Source organism: Anabrus simplex, chromosome 7 (assembly GCF_040414725.1).
Source record: "Anabrus simplex isolate iqAnaSimp1 chromosome 7, ASM4041472v1, whole genome shotgun sequence".
In the NCBI taxonomy this organism is placed as follows: Eukaryota; Metazoa; Arthropoda; class Insecta; order Orthoptera; family Tettigoniidae; genus Anabrus; species Anabrus simplex.
The window spans coordinates 110,939,821-110,956,493 of record NC_090271.1 but is presented as its reverse complement, the minus strand read 5'-3'; the positions used below and the strand labels follow the sequence as shown (position 1 = coordinate 110,956,493).

The 16,673-nt window shown below is 42.7% G+C and overlaps 1 protein-coding gene across 3 annotated transcripts in view; it reads right to left on the bottom strand.

The window, feature by feature from the left end:
* LOC136877173 (esterase FE4) overlaps positions 1-16,673 on the bottom strand; it is a 101,982-nt gene that overhangs the window by 6,859 nt on the left and 78,450 nt on the right. For all 3 annotated transcript variants that reach the window (XM_068228603.1, XM_068228604.1, XM_068228605.1), the window contains 4 exons: positions 14,459-14,630; positions 12,902-13,083; positions 11,986-12,133; positions 3,821-3,953 (listed from right to left, as the gene is read on the bottom strand). In XM_068228603.1, coding sequence (XP_068084704.1) covers positions 3,821-3,953; positions 11,986-12,133; positions 12,902-13,083; positions 14,459-14,630 — 635 coding nt within the window. The remainder of the gene's footprint in view (positions 1-3,820; positions 3,954-11,985; positions 12,134-12,901; positions 13,084-14,458; positions 14,631-16,673) is intronic.

Genomic DNA, 16,673 nt, shown 5'->3' with positions numbered 1-16,673 from the left:
ATCTACCCACATCATTCGCTCATTTACGTGCCTAACAGAAACTATGTTGCGTGCAATGGTATTCCTGATAAGGAGCCCTACCCCAGCCTCTGCCCTTCCCTTTCTAACACCCGTCAAGTACACTTTATAATCTCCTATCTCTTCCTCATTATCTCCCCTTACCCGAATATCACTTACTCCTAGCACATCCAGATGCATCCTCTTTGCTGACTCAGCCAGTTCTACCTTCTTTCTTCCATAAGCCCCATTAATATTGATAGCTCACCATCGAATTCCATTTCGTTAGCCAAGGAGTCCCTCGCCTGTCAAATGGGAGTGGGACTCCGTTACTCCCATAGGTCCGAGGCTTGCTTAAAATGTTCTGAGCTCGGTAAATTCATGAAGCAGGATGCTGCCCTACTTACACATAGTCCAAGTGAGGATCTCTCCTCTAACGGGTTATGGACCACCGGTGAGTTGTATAGTCCTAGCCGTCTGAGCACAAGGAGGGCCATGACTCAGAATATGTCCGAGATGCCCACTCCCATTCCATAGCAACTGGTAACCTGACTCTCAGGACCACTTACTAGGCCACTCAGCCGTTGCCCATGGTTCACGAACTAGGACGTGACTACAGTAACCCACAAACATGAACCATATAATAATAATAATAATAATAATAATAATAATAATAATAATAATAATAATAATAATAATAATAATAATCTATGGGCTCCTACACCGAGTGAGGGCATGTGTAACCAGAGTTGTTTAACACGCGGCCATTGTACTACATGGAGTGCCAAATTGAAATTTCTTCCACCCTTTGAAAAATTCGACTAACCCTGCCGGGTCAGAACCCTCCTTCTTGCGTTAAGGAGACCGGCATTCTTCCACTTTAATTTTTTAAATTTCATGTAGCTATTTCTAGCCGGGCGTAGTCCTCGTAAGGCAGACCCTCCGATGAGGGTGGGCGACATCTGTCATGTGTAGGTAACTACGTGTTATTGTGGTAGAGGATAGTGTTGTGTGTAGTGTTTGAGTTACAGGGATGTTGGGGACAGTACAAACACCCAGTTCCAGAGCCAAGGGAATTAACCATTTAAGGTTAAAATCACCGATCCTGAAGGGAATCGAACCCGGAGCCCTCTGAAACGAAGAGCACTGCGCTGACAATTCAGCCAAGGAGCCGGACATTCTACCACTGATCCGTAGAGAGAACCATTAGCACGGGTTATGAACTGCTTCATCACCAACAATGCAGACATTTGTCATGCTCATACGATGACAGCGGTGCTTTTCAAATGAGGACTCTGATGGTGACAGTGATCAGTATTGTCATCAATCAATCAATCAATCAATCAATCAATCAATCAATCAATCAATCAATTTGTCGAATATTTCCCTTGATAATGTATTCCAATCCCTTACTCCTCATTCTATAAACGACTGTTTACCCCAATTTGTCCTCTTGAATTCCAACTTTATCTTCATATTATGTTCCTTCCTATTTTTAAAAGCTCCGCACAAGCTTATTCGTGTACTGATATATTTCCACGTCATCTTTCCACTGACAGCTCGAAACATACCACATAGTCGAGCATCTCTTCTCCTTACTCCCAAGTCTCCCGAACCCAATGTTTCCAACATTTTCGTAAAACTATTCCTTTGTCGGAAATCACCCAGACCAAATCGTGCTGCTATCTTTTGGATCTTTTCCAGTTCTCGTATCAAGTAGTCCTAGTCTGGGTCTCATATACTGGAACCCTGCTCTAATTGGGGTCTTAGCAGAGACTTAATATGCCCTCTCATTTACATCCTTACTACTTATAACCATGTGAAGAGATATGTAATCTTTCTTAATAACTTCCTTAATATGATTACTCCAATGACCATTCTTTATATTAACACCTAGGTACTTACAGTGTTCTCCATGAGGTACTATCATCCCATCAACCCCTTACCAGTTGTAAAACTGGGAGGTAAACAGTTGTGTTTCTAGCCTGTGTTGGGATAACTAGAGACGGAAGAGGAATATTAAAGGTAGTGGCTTAAGAAAGGAAAGGGCTTTGATATTTTAGAATGAAAGACTCCTTAAGATCCGTCGAACTAAAATAGTCAAGCTCGCAAGAGGACAATGGATGACCAAGAGGGGATTCGAATACTGTAAGCAGAACCAATAACCATAATCATCTGAAGATCCTTGGTGTAAGAGTCAAGCCTATGACAATACAAAGCGAGGCCATTCCAAGTAGACACCACCCCAGGCTGTCACAGTTGACAACGAGCCCCGAAGTTGTTTTTTTTTTTGCTTTACGTCGCACGGACACAGATGTGTCTTATGGCGACGATGGGATAGGAAAGGCCTAGGTATTGGAATGAAGCGGCCGTGGCCTTCATTAAGGTACAGCCCCGGCATTTGCCTGGTGTGAAAATGGGAAACCACGGAAAACTATCTTCAGGGCTGCCGACAGTGGGGCTCGAACCCACTATCTCCCGATTACTGGATACTGGCCGCACTTAAGCGACTGCAGCTATCGAGCTCGGTGAGCCCCGAAGGAGAGAGAAAGCGAGCAAGTGGGAAAGAGACGGAGAGAAGTGATTTTTTTTACAATTGGCTTTACGTCGCACCGACGCAGATAGGTCTCATGGCGATGATGGGATACGAAAGAGCTAGGAGTGGGGAAGGAAGCGACCGTGGCCTTAAGGTACAGCCCCAGCCTTTGCTTGGCATGAAAATAGAAAACCACGGAAAATTATTTTCAGGACTGCCGACAGTGGGGTTCGAACCCATTATCTCCGGACAAGCTCACAGCTGCGCGAACCCCACTGTCGGCAGCCCTCAAGATGGTTTTCCGTGGTTTCCCCTTTTTCACACCAGATAAATGTTGGGGCTGTACCTTAATTAAGACCCGGCTGCTTCCTTCCCACTCCTAGCCTTTTCGTATCCCATCGTCGCCACAAGACGTATCTGTGTCGGTGCGACGTAGAGCTAATTGTAGAAAAAGGTCTCGTCTCAAATTAATAATAGACTAAAATTCTTCTGTGGCTCAGGCAGCAGCGCGCCGGTCACTCACAGCTGGGTTCTGTGGTTCGAATACCGGTCACCCCATGTGAGATTTTTGCTAGGCAAAGAGGAGGTGGGACAGGCTTTTCTCCGGGTACTGCGGTTTTCCCTGTCCAGCAACACTCTCCGATATCATTTCATTTCATGTGTCTGGTTCCAAATCGAACCGTCGGCAGCCCTGAAGATGGTTTTCCGTGGTTTCCCACTTTCACACCAGGCAAATGCTGGGGCTGTACATTAATTAAGGCCACGACCGCTTCCTTCCAACTCCTAAGCCTTTCCTATCCCTTCGTCGCCATAAGACCTATCTGTGTCGGTGCGACGTAAACCCACTAGCAGACATTTCATGTGTCAATCATTAATCATTGCCCCAGAGAAGTGCGACAGGCTTCGGCAGCCGGCACAATTCCTATCCTCGCCGCTAGATGGGGGCTTCATTCATTCCGTTTCTAACCGGATCAAATAACTGGAAACAGGCTGGGGATTTTCGTTTTTAAAAAATAACAGAATCAGGTATCAAATCAGAGGCAAATTGATAAAAATTATGAGAACATCTAGACCACGGAGGTGGACAGTAATCAAACGAATTGATATCTTTATCATGCCTATGAATGGGCGTAAGTTCAAAATCCATCATGCAAGTAGGTCTACTATGATATTGTAACAAAAATCTGGGTAGCATGTCAGTTAATTAACATATAAACCTGATCCCATAGACTTATTTCTTGTAAACAGTTGTAAAGGCGAAATCAGATATAGAAATTACCTACTTACCCAGTCTTGGCGAAATTTGTCCACATTTTCACCACCCGAGCCCTAGTAAGTGCCTCTGGGCAATCTGGAGCCATGTCAGGGTCCACGGACCGTGAGTGAAAGAGGTAGCCCAGATCATCAGCATGGCATGCTCCTGAAATATATTAAAAACTGGATGAGGGTTCACTTCGAACATTACAAACCGTGCCGTGTACTGAATATTATCATATAAAATTCAGGGGATACCAATTGGTCTTCATCAGGACAAATGCGTCGTTGTAGTTGTCCCGTGTTTGGGGCTATAGGCTTACTTAATTACCCTTGTATAAAAGTACCGGTAGAGTGGACTCTGGTTAATTGGACATTGGATTATTCGAAAACTGGATAATATGAATACAATTTACTCCCCTTGAAACTCTTGTTTTAATCAATACCAAATAAAGAAGAAATCGTATTTAATTCGAATTTTCGAAGTTTAAATTTGGGTAATTCGAAGTCAGGTTTTTATCGCAAGATAATTTTGTAACGGTGTCACGATTGAAGCCTTCAAATAATTCCCAAGATTTCTCTGTTTTTAATTCGTATTGTACCTTCTTCTCTGAAACTCTCAATTAGTGTAGAATCGGCATGCCCTTGACCATCGCTTGTCTGCGGGCATCCGCAATTGGCCATCGAGAATCTTCCCGGAACCTTTCTTCTCTCAGTGTTTTCAAAATGTCAAAACGTGCTGCATACAGTAATAAATAAATAAATAAATAAATAAATAAATAAATAAATAAATAAATAAATAAATAAATAAATAAATAAATAAATAAATAAATAAATAAATAAATAAATAAATAAATCAGCAACTTTTCTAAGTGAGCAATGGAATTAGTGTATTGTTACTACTACTACTACTACTACTACTAAATGTTTTCATTCCTCCCCTGAAGGGGGAGGCGGGCCTCTTAGACGGTGACGTCGTCTCTCAGGCCGGGGGATTTGTTACGGTGAAGGAGATGTGCGGAGAAAGTGAGGGGGTGGGCGGCCGTGGCGTATACTACGAACTGTCCCGGCATTCGACTTAGTGCAGGAGAATGGAAAACCACGGAAAACCATTCTCAGAACAGCCGACGGGTGGGGCCAGGCGTGAAGTCCGGCACTGTACCCCAGGCCCGTCTCCCGAATGCAGAGGCGTAGAGCTACGGTAGAGCCGTGGCCAACTTTCCTCTGCTCGGTTGGCCGGTCAGAGTACAGAGCTGTTGGATCACGGGCAAGCCGTGGCCTCTTAAGGGACGAAACCAAAGGGCCGAATCCCACTCTGCATCCACCGACCGTATTGTTACATTTGCTAAATTGTGTGAAAATGCTGTAAGTGCTGTTGTTTTACTAATGTTTATACAATACTAGCACTTGTACTCGTTCTTCGCACGGGAATTTCCAGTGGATTACATGTTTCCCTCAGGAATTCCTGAGAAGTACCATGGCTCTATTCACACGTTTCATGCGACACGTTAAAATGATATTTTCTTACAAAAGCGCGTGACAGTAACGTGAAATATGACGAAGCTGTACAAAGTCGAGAAAGAGAATGAGGACGTTTTCCGAAGTTGTGCGAAATTCTCCGTCGTTCCCGGGTTGGCGTGGCGCTCTGGCGTTGATGTCCTCCCTTGATATCTGTCCTATCGAAAAGTGTAAAATGGCTCTTCAGTTTTTGCCATTACCCACCTTGAAGTGATATGCAGATCCTGTCCCACGGGACTTGCACTAAACATCCAAATTTTCGTAATCATATGCGTTATTATCCGTCGTGCGATAAATAAGTACATGGTATAAAGGAACAGAAATAAGATATTCTTAAAGGTTTGTTATACACGGACTTTTGATAAACTTAATGTTAACAAAAACATGAGAATAATCTTCCTATAAATACCAACTCCATGTTATTACCATGACATCATATACACCTAATCGCACCATCCTGAGTGAGTAGATTCCAAATACATAGTTTGGTTGAAATACGTCCAACAGTTTTCCACTTTTAGGAATACACAGACAGACACCAAAGGGAAAAGTTCTACCTCATGTTTCCTCGGTGTTCAGTTACATTAGGTGGGGTTCATTTTCAAGCCCAGCAAAATATTATGCTTCCTCTTATTTTCTCCTGTTACGGATCTTTCAAGTAACTGTAGGTCTGCGAGAGTGTCCTTCACTGGCTGCAGAGCATGAAGCCCGTAGGAAATAGTAATTTTCTCCGTCATTTGAAGAGTAAGCGAAATTATTCACATGACAAAAATGATTTAAAATGAAGTGGCGTTTCACAAACAGTCTACAGATTTTACATATACTCAATAACGTAAGAGAAAATTGAAAAACTCTTTAGGTCTCCCTATAAATCCCCATTCTATTGAGTGATTTTTAAATGATATGCATATAGAGACCTGTTCCTGAATGAGTAAACTCTAAACGTGAAGTTTGGTCGAGATCTATTCAGCCGTTTACCCGTAATGGTGGAAAAAAACAGACAAACACGAAAGCTAAAAACTACTGATACGATTCTGAATTGACCCAAAACGGATAAATAAATGTGGAAAGAAATGGAAATCTACCACATTTAATTAATATTCCATAGAAGTACATGCAATGAGTCTTTCTGTAAAAGTATTCGGAGGTAAAGCGTCCTTTCAGTCGGATCTACGGGAAAGGGCTGCAATGAGAGCAATTAGTGACAAGAGAAAAAGAGGAAATTTTAAAAAGAGGAGAAGTATGGGAAAAAGTAAGAGGACCCTTCTTGGAATAGGAGCGTGGAACGTACGAACCCTACTACAGTCTGGCAAGTTTGAAAATGCCAAACAAGGAATGATTAAGAATATACTGGATATATTTGGTATGTCCGATGTGCGCTGGGGAGGAAGGGGTGAATTCAGTAGCGGCGACTAAGGGAGGCGAGGCGGGGTGGGGCGATCGCCCCCCCCACCCCACATTGCAAAGAAAACATTGCATTTTTTGTTCCATTTTAGCCGGCTGAAACTAGGAATTTTAGGAATTATTAAAAATACAATTTGTGCACATTTTTAATTATTAACAAAATTATTATCGAAAATATGCACAAAATGTCGTTCGTTGCGGCTAACCGATTTGTATAGCGCCACAGCAAGTAGTGGAGACTTCGCAAATGCTATGAGGAAGGGTAACAGGGGTATATTTTTTTGCCAAGGTCGTGAACACTGAGGTATGATTCACCTGCTTGCCGCGTGCATTCGTCAGTTAGGCAGTCTCTTTAGTATTGTCTATTAGTTTCTTAGTGTGTAGTCAAATACTAAATGATTTTTTTAATTTTATAATCACGCCGTACTTCTATTTAAATGTAATACGTGTGTAATATTGTTTCTTTGGTGAAAGTATAGTATTGAATCAAAATCTCAAAAAAAAAAAAAAAAAAAAAAAAAAAACTAAAAAAAAAAAACTAATATTGCCGCACTTAAGTTAGTAAACTATCAACCTTTACCTTTCTGTCGAAATTCGCTCAAAGAGCATCAAAAACTTACCATTTTGTAGCATTTTGGTTCAGTTTTGATGTGTATAACCCCCCGCCCGCTCTCCCGCCCGCTATATCCCTTAACCCGGCTACTTTCTGTTGTCTGTATATTTTTCCCCCATCCTGCACTTCTAATCCCCAATCGCCGCTACTGGGTGAATTAGCAAGTGGTGACTTTTATTTCTATTATTCGGGTGAAGAGAGGAGTGGATCAAACGAAGTGGGATTGCTGCTGCCAAATTAAATCAAATGAAAGGCTATAAAAGTAGAAGTAATTCTAGAATGGTGACAATTGGATTAATGGGCGAAGGTAAAGATTTCGTTATAATACAAGTCTATATGCCAACCAGTCAACACCTAGAGGAAGAGATAGAAGAATGCTATGAAATGATATAAGGTATAATTGAGAATGAGAAGAAAGATTTTTATGTTATTATAATGGGAAATTGGAATGCAGCAGCTGGAGAGGGGGGGAAGAAGATGGAATTGCAGGAAAATATGGCCTTGGAGAAAGAAACAGTAGGAGACAGGCTCTAATAGACTTCTGCAGAGAGAGCAAATTAGTTATTTGAATATCACAAAAGAAATATACCTGGATGTCACCAATGAACGATCAGAGGTTTCAGATTGACTATATCATGATCCAAAAGAGGTATAGCAACGGACTAAAAATGCAAAGACGCATCCTGGAGCAGATATTAACTTTGACCACAATGTAGTGGTAGCTGAGATAGAAGTGAAATTGAAGGAAACTGCTAAGTGTTGGGTTAGAGAGGAGCTAAACTTAGAAATAATAAAAGAAAATGATAAACATGATGAGAAGGAAAGGATTTTTATTGAAAAGATGAAGGTATAATCAGACACAGGAAATGTAAATAAGGAATGGATAGCAATTGGAGATGGAATGAAAGAGGCAGCCAAGCAATCACTTAGAGTGAGAGAAGGAAGACGAAACAGAAGGGAATAGGTAACAAAAGATATGTTGTATAAAATGGAAGAATGAAGGAAGTGGAAAGCAGTTAAAACACGAGAAGGCAAGAAAAACTACAGAAATCTAAACAATGATTTGAGAAGAGTAACCGATAGGGCTCGAGAAAAATGGTTGAAAGAGCAATGTGAGCAGACAGAGAATCTAGAAAGACAAGGGGAATATGAACTGATGTGCCAAGAAGCAAAGGAAATGGTGTTTAAGAGAAAAATTGTAGAAGAATAGGAAAAATTGGAAGAGGTGATCCAGAAGAAGAACTGAAACAATGGAAAGGATACATACTTTGTATGATACTGCAAACAGACTTATGGATGTACAATTAGAAGATGAAGATAAAGTAGATAAGGATGAAAAAGGCTACTCTATACTTGAGGGAGACGTAGAGCTTGCCATTAAAGAGATGAAAAAGGGAAACTATGTAGAGTTGATGATTTGCCAGTGGATTTTTTTTTTTTTTTTTTTTGCTAGGGGCTTTACGTCGCACCGACACAGATAGGTCTTATGGCGACGATGGGATAGGAAAGGCCTAGGATTTGGAAGGAAGCGGCCGTGGCCTTAATTAAGGTACAGCATTTGCCTGGTGTGAAAATGGGAAACCATGGAAAACCATTTTCAGGACTGCCGATAGTGGGATTCGAACCTACTATCTCCCGGATGCAAGCTCACAGCCGCGCGCCTCTAACAGTGGAAATTTTAAAAGCTTTAGGAAATAAGTGTATAAAAATAATATCAATCTGCAACATGATATACGAGACAGGAGAGTGGTCTGATGACTTTCTCGCTACAATTATGGTTCCTATAGAAAAGAGGAGTAATGCAGTTACATCTGAAAATCACAGGACTGTAAGCCTCATTTCCTATACAGCAAAAATACTGCCTAGAGTCCTAAATCGGAGACTATACAATAAGTTAGATGAATTCATTATGGAAAAACAGTATGGATTTAGGAAAGGAAAAGGGACAAGAGATTCTATTGGGTTATTAAGATCAATTGGAGAAAGATATATTGAAAAAGGAAGACTGGTGTTTGTGGTTTTTATTGATCTTTAAAACATATTTGACAGAGTACAGTGGGAGAAATTAATGTACATACTGAAGAAAAAATAAGTATACTCGAAAGAAAGAAGACTAACAGAGAATCTTTACACAAATCGAACCGTTCCGGTGAAAAAAGGACAGAATTTGTCGGAAGAAAGCAAAATTGGTAGAGGGGTTGGACAAGGTTGCTGTCTTTCACCAACGTTGTTAAATGTATAACTTGAGGAAATAATTCGAAGCTGTTATCAAGGTAACCAAACCAACCAATCAAACCACAACAACCCCGAAGGACGATGGCCTACCAAGCGACCGCTGCTCAGTCTGAAGGCCTGCATATTACGAGGTGTCGTGTGGTCAGCTCCTCAATTGTAATCACGTAGGCTGAGTGAACCTCGAACCAGCCCTCAGATGCTGGTAAAATTCCCCGACCTGGCCGGGAATGGAACCCGGGGCCCCAGAGTAAGAGGCAGGCACGCTAACCCTACACCACGGGGCCGGCGTTTTCAAGGTAAGCAAGGTGTTATTGTGGGAGGGGAAAAAATCAATGCATCAGATTTTCTGACGACATGGTGGTCCTAACAGACACTAAAATGACGAACATCATGCTGGAAAATTTTAGCAGATCGTGTGAAAACTTTGGTATGAAAATTAACAGAAAGAAGACTAAGGCAATGATAATGAGTAAGAAGAAGGATGTAACAGCAAGTGAAGAAATAGACTAGTATCTGCATTCAGTTATTTAGGAAGCAGAGTCAGAAGTGATCTATATTGTTTGGATGAAGTGAAGAGCTGGATCGCAGTGACCAATGAAGCATACATGAAGCAAAGGGTACTGATCGTGGGCTACAGAATATGGATCTTAAAAAGAGGTTGGTGAAGTTCTTTATATGGAGCGTTGCTCTTTATGGGTCTGAGACTTGAATTTTGAGAAGGGAGGAAGAAAGAAGATTGAAATCTTTTGAAATGTGGGTGTGGAGAATTGATAAAATCAACTGGCAAGACAAATTAAGGAATGAAGTAGTATTGGAAAGAGTAGATGAAGAAAGAATGACAATACTGGAAACTATTCAAAATAGAAAGAAGAATTGGTTAGGTTAGCCTACTATTTCATCATCATCATCATCATCTGTTTACCCTCCAGGTTCGGCTTTTCCCTCGGACTCAGCGAGGGATCCCACCTCTACCGCCTCAAGGGCAGTGTCCTGGAGCTTCAGACTCTTGGTCGGGGGATACAACCGGGGAGTATGACCAGTACCTCGCCCAGGCGGCCTCACCTGCTATGCTGAACAGGGGCCTTGCGGGGGGATGGGAAGATTGGAAGGGATAGGCAAGGATGAGGGAAGGAAGCGGCCGTGGCCTTAAGTTATGTACCATCCCGGCATTTGCCTGAAGGAGAGGTGGGAAACCACGGAAAACCACTTCGAGGATGGCTGAGGTGGGAATCGAACCCACCTCTACTCAGTTGACCTCCCGAGGCTGAGTGGACCCCGTTCCAGCCCTCGTACCACTTTTCAAATTTCGTGGCAGAGCCGGGAATCGAACCCGGACCTCCGGGAGTGGTAGCTAATCACGCTAACCACTACACCACAGAGGCGGCTAGCCTACTATTTACGAAAGAAATGTTGTTGTTGTTGTTTTCTTGTTAGTGGTTTTACGTTGCACCGACACTGATACGTCTTATGGCGACGATGGCATGGGAAAGGCCTAGAAGTGGGAAGGAAGCGGCCGTGGCCTTAATTAAGGTTCATCCCCAACATTTTCCCGGTGTGAAAATGGGAAAGTACGGAAAACCATCTTTAGGGCTGCCGACAGTGTGATTCGAATCCACTATCTCTTGGATGCAAGCTCACAGCCGCGTGCCTCTAATCGCACGGCCAACTTGCCTGGTAAGGAAATTCTTATTAACAAAGGAACGGGAAAGAAAAGTTGGAGGGAGAAGGTTGAGAGGAAGAAAGAGGTATCAGATGATACACAGTGTGAAAATTAATGGAAGATACTGGAAGACTAAAAGGATCGCAGAACACAGATCGGCTTGGAAAATACGTGCAAACACCTGATGATGGGCAGAGAACTGATGATGATGATGATGATGATATTCTACCATACTCCACCATCTGTAAACTATTTCAAACCGGACGAGCTGGCCGTGCGGTTATTGGCGTGCAGCTGTGAGCTTGCATCCGGGAGATAGTGGGTTCGAACCCCACTGTCGGCAGCCCTGAAGATGGTTTTCGGTGGTTTCCCACTTTTCACACCAGGCGCATGCTGGGGCTGTACCTTAATTAAGGCCACGGCCGCTTCCTTCCCATTCCTTGGCCTTTCCTATCCCATCGTCGCCGTAAGACCTACCTGTGTCGGTGCCACGTAAAGCAAATAGAAAATAGCAAAATAGCAAAATAACTATTTCAATACATTCCTTCGGATTCATATCAGTTCCCTTGCTACACTGCCAAGCTCCTCAACCGTAATTCTGTTTCCATCCTCACTTTTATTCTTCTGAATTCTGGTGCACGATTTCCAACTAGAGATGATTTCATCAAAATTGAACAGTTTATTTTCACCATAACCCTATCACTGACCAGCACTTTCCTATAATCTAGGCAATCGACAAGCTCACATGGAGAACTCTAATATTCCTACCTGGGAAAGTTACTCCTGTACTTTTCTTGAAGAAATTGAGTTTACCATCACATGAAAACATATAGAGGTAAATAGGTAGTTTTGATAGATCAGCCATCTTCTTCACGGTGTAGTTCACCAGCTCAGTATACATGATATCTGTGTACATCTGAAACACACACGTACAACATGTTAGTTTATTTCACTAAGGTAAAGGTGATGGTAATTACTTTTTCAGTGAATAATAGCCTGCCCGTCTAACAGATTATGAGTTCTGACTTCTTAGAGAAAATAGGCTATCGCTGAAGAGAAGGATCACCATGCAAGTTGGCCAAGCGTTTAGGGGCGCACAGCTATGAGCATTCGAGGGATAGTGGGTTCGAGCCCCACTGCCGCCAGCCATGAAGATAGTTTTCTATGGTTTTCACATTTTCACACCAGGCAAATGCTGCGGCTGTGCTTTAATTCATTAACGCCAAGGCCGCTTCCTTCCCACTCCTAGCACTTTCCTCTCCTATAGTCGCCATAGGACCTATCTGTGACGGTGCGACGTAAAGCCAATTAAAAAGAGAAATGGGACAAAAATGAAGATGTAATAGGTATACAAAACCTAACGATGCTTTGGTCTGAAGAGAACATGAGTTGAACAAGGAATGATGGCCAGAAATGTTGACATGGAATAAGTAAGTGGAAAATTTGACAGACTCAGTTGGAACCCTTTGGCTAACAAACAATGACTAATGTTTAACAATGACTATTGTTAAAACAAGGGTGAAATCTAGGATCACAATATTTGAACATCTGGAGAATAGAAAATTTCTACGAAAGAACGAAAAATAATTTTAAAATGCTACCATAAAAATTATGTAAAGTATTTGAGAACTGCCATGCAGTGTCTCTTGAATAAGAATATCATGAGTTCATGAGCAGTACTTACATCTGTGAATTCTGGTAGTAAATCTTCACTCAGAGGCCTGTCTTTGAAATAAAAGTGTTTGACTTTGGAGACAATCTCATCAGTTTTGCTGTAGCTTTTAGGCAGACGCAAGTGTGGTAAAATAATCTTCCCCAAATCCTTGTCGATTCTACTTACAGTCTCCGATTTCTTGAAATTTGCAACTGAAACAAATCGTTTCAATTATTTCCATATTTTTCAAATTTTGAAATCTGACAATTGCAATTCTAACTATAGTCTCTGCCTTACTGAAATTCACATCTCAAACAAACTTATTTACTACGATATTTCAGTATTTTAAAATCATGAAAACTGAAAATTGCTGAACTGCCATACCACTTTAAAGATATAAACAACCACAAGTAGCATAGAATAGAAATTGAAAGGCAGAGGATAATATAATAATTCGCGTTGTTATACTGGGCATCTTATCCATAATAAGGTAAGGTACGGGTTTATTCTGCCCGAAGGCAGGTCCGAAACTCTGCAGAGGTGTATCTGAGCCGGAGTTTACGTACAGTAGGGTGGCCAGTTCCATTCCGCTCCTCCATTCCCTTACCCCCACCAACATCGCGTGGCAGCCCATCCAAAGCTTGACCACGCCCAATGTTGCTTAACTTCGGAGATCTCACGACATCCCGTGTTTCAACACGGCTACGGCCGTTGGCTTATCCATAATAAATAATCATTACTTTCAGAAGAAAATAGAAGAGAACTGGTTCGAAGCTAGTCCACTGCTAAGTTGCAGTGTAGTGTACAGCCCCGAGAGAGTACTTCAATTGTGTAATTAGAGACGTATGAGAGGGATCGAAGGGTAGGCCTACGAGAAGCAGGATGGTCCTATTGGAGAAGTCTGGAGCAGGTTCAGGGCAGCCACGTACCACAGACAGTCGTCAAGATCGATGCATTGTAAGGGGGACAGTGGAACAGATCAGAACCAAAATTCCACCAGAACTGTCCATACGATCTATTTGAAATTCCTTTCTTGAAGCATTCCTCTGGCTGGACTTCAGCTTGCACCACAACACCGTGTTGCATATCTCCGATAATGTGACAGAAAAAAGTCAACTGGAAGATCGAATGACGTTCTTTACTGTTCATTGTTGAGGACCTTGTCTAGGGTGTGTTTGTTTACAACATACAGACCCAGAAGCATGGTACCGAGACGACTGCAACTTAGCACTCGACTAGTTTCGAATCAATTCTCATCTATTTTCTTTTGAAAAATGAAACCATTCTGTTAACATTCCTACAATAACAAGGTGATTTACTATCTTATAAGGATAGTGTCTATCCGAATATTGGTCATGCTAGCACGACCGACAGATCTATCCTCCAGAAAGAGGATAGGACATAATGGATCAACTCCAATCGCGATCTGGCAGGTTACCTAATTGTCTTAAAAGAGGTGTGAATGTTCATCACATTTATGGTCGCCTGTATGCGAATGTATAGGTCTACTGTTTGATATCCAAGGAGATCATTACTATAGCGTACATCAATATTCTCAACTATTTACAACTATGGTTTAATACCTACATTTGAATGAGAGAATTCCTTCTCTATCTGTGATTCCTGTCATAAATGGTACATCATGGTACATCCCTTTTTCCAAGAGCTCAGCAGGTTTGCCAGGAAGAAATCTCTCAACTCCTTCCACCTCCGTCTCCAAAGTGGGAGAGAACGGAAACACAACGAGACGATTTCTGTCCTGGAAAGGAGATAGATAGGCTATGTTTACACGAAATATGCACCGATTATTGATATAGTACATACGAATATACACAAATAAATACATATATACACACGTCGATGCATCATTACATTATGAACACCCATCTAATACGATGTAGGGTCAACTTTTGCTCGCAAAACCGCGGCAACTCGGCGAGGTACAATTCAACAAGGTGGCGTAGGGTGTCCTGGGGTATCTGTTCCCACAAGCGGAACAGCAGGTCCTCCAGTTAGCGAACAATGCTGGGTGTCGGTAATGTAGCACAAAATCTCTTCTTCAAGTCAAAACCACAAGTGTTGAACGAGGTTCGTATCGGGGCTAGGTGGAGGCCATGGCGTTAAAGAAATGTCACTATCATCTTCCTCGAACTAGTCTTTCTAAATCGTGGCAGTGAGGCTCATGGCACGCCGCATTGCTCGTTTGAAGTGGCGGTCACAGTCAAGGAATGTTGACATGGACGAATGGATTCGGTTCCCAGTAACGTCCAAATACCGGATAGCTGTCGGAGATTGCAGCATCGGAATAATGAACACCAGTGTGTCTCATCAAAACATCGCCCAAATCATTACACCTCTTCCACCAACCTCTCTCCACCCGACCGTGTACCCACGTGCCATAGCCTCCGATGGAAACCGGCCTACACGCATTCGGCCGTCCACGAAATTAACAAAGGGACTGCCTGGCCGAGGCGGTAAAGGCGTGCTCGGTTCTCCCGGAAGGACGTGGGTTCGAATCCCCGTCAGGAAGTCGTAAAATTTAAGAAACGAGATTTCCACTTCCGGAGGTGCATATGGCCCTGGGGTTCACTCAGCCTACACCAAAAATGAGTACCAGGTTAATTCCTGGGGGCAAAGGCGGCTGGGCGTAGAGCTAACCACTCTACCCCATCACGTGCCGAGGTTAACAATGGTGGAAGCCGTTACCTTCCACTCCTCCAAGGGCCTTCATGGCCTGTAACGGAGGTGACCTTGCTTTACTTTTACGTAATTAACAAGGAATCTGGATTAATCGGACCAGGAGACCGTTTTTCAATCATCCACAGTCCAGTGGCGACGATTTTGTGCCCACCCCATGCGCTACTTCGGTGAAGAAGAGTCAGCATTGGGTACGACTGGGTCATCGACTCCGCAGTCCCATGCACAGCAGTGTACGATGAACCGTGAGCCTAGAAACATTGGCCTGGTCATCATCGTTGTACCTGCTGGCGATTTTTTTACCGAACTGTGGCCCTCGGTCGCTCCGAATAATGTGCGACAGCCTCTGCTGGCCTCTGGTATCAGTGAGCTGCTGTCGACACAAGGCTGAACGACGCGTCGATGTTTACCCTTCGCTGTATGACTTTCGGTTCGTGCTCTCAACAGCGGTACGTGCGCAGCCCACAAGCCGCATCGTTTCAGAGAAGCTGGTACCATGCTGCCAGCATATCATGTGTTACTCTGCCCGCTTGAAACCCGCCAAATATTCCCGGGTCAGAGTGGTCATAATGCAATGGGTCATCCGTGGACATCCATACATATACATAAATAAAAACTATTATGAGAATTTAACTCAAACGCTGAGTATTATTATCATCATTTTTTGCTAGTGGCTTTATGTTGCACCGACACAGTTATGTCTTACGGCGACGATAGGATAGGAAAGGCCTAGGAGTTGGAAGGAAACGGCCGTGGCCTTAATTAAGGTACAACCCCAGCATTTGCCTGGTGTGAAAATAGGAAACCACGGAAAACCATCTTCAGGGCTGCCGACAGTGGGATTCGAACCCACTACCTCCCGGATGCAAGCTCACAGCCGCGCGCCTCTAACCACGCGGCCAACTCACCCGGTGTTTTTTTATTATTATTATTGTTATTATTATTATTGATTGATTGATTGATTGATTGATTGATTGATTGATTGATTGATTGATTGATTGATTGATTGATTGATTGATTGATTGATTGATTGAGCAGTTCTTTTTCTCAACGTCCCCAAGTGTTGATGAGAGTGGTCACCCTTCCATGAAGATGGTCACCAATG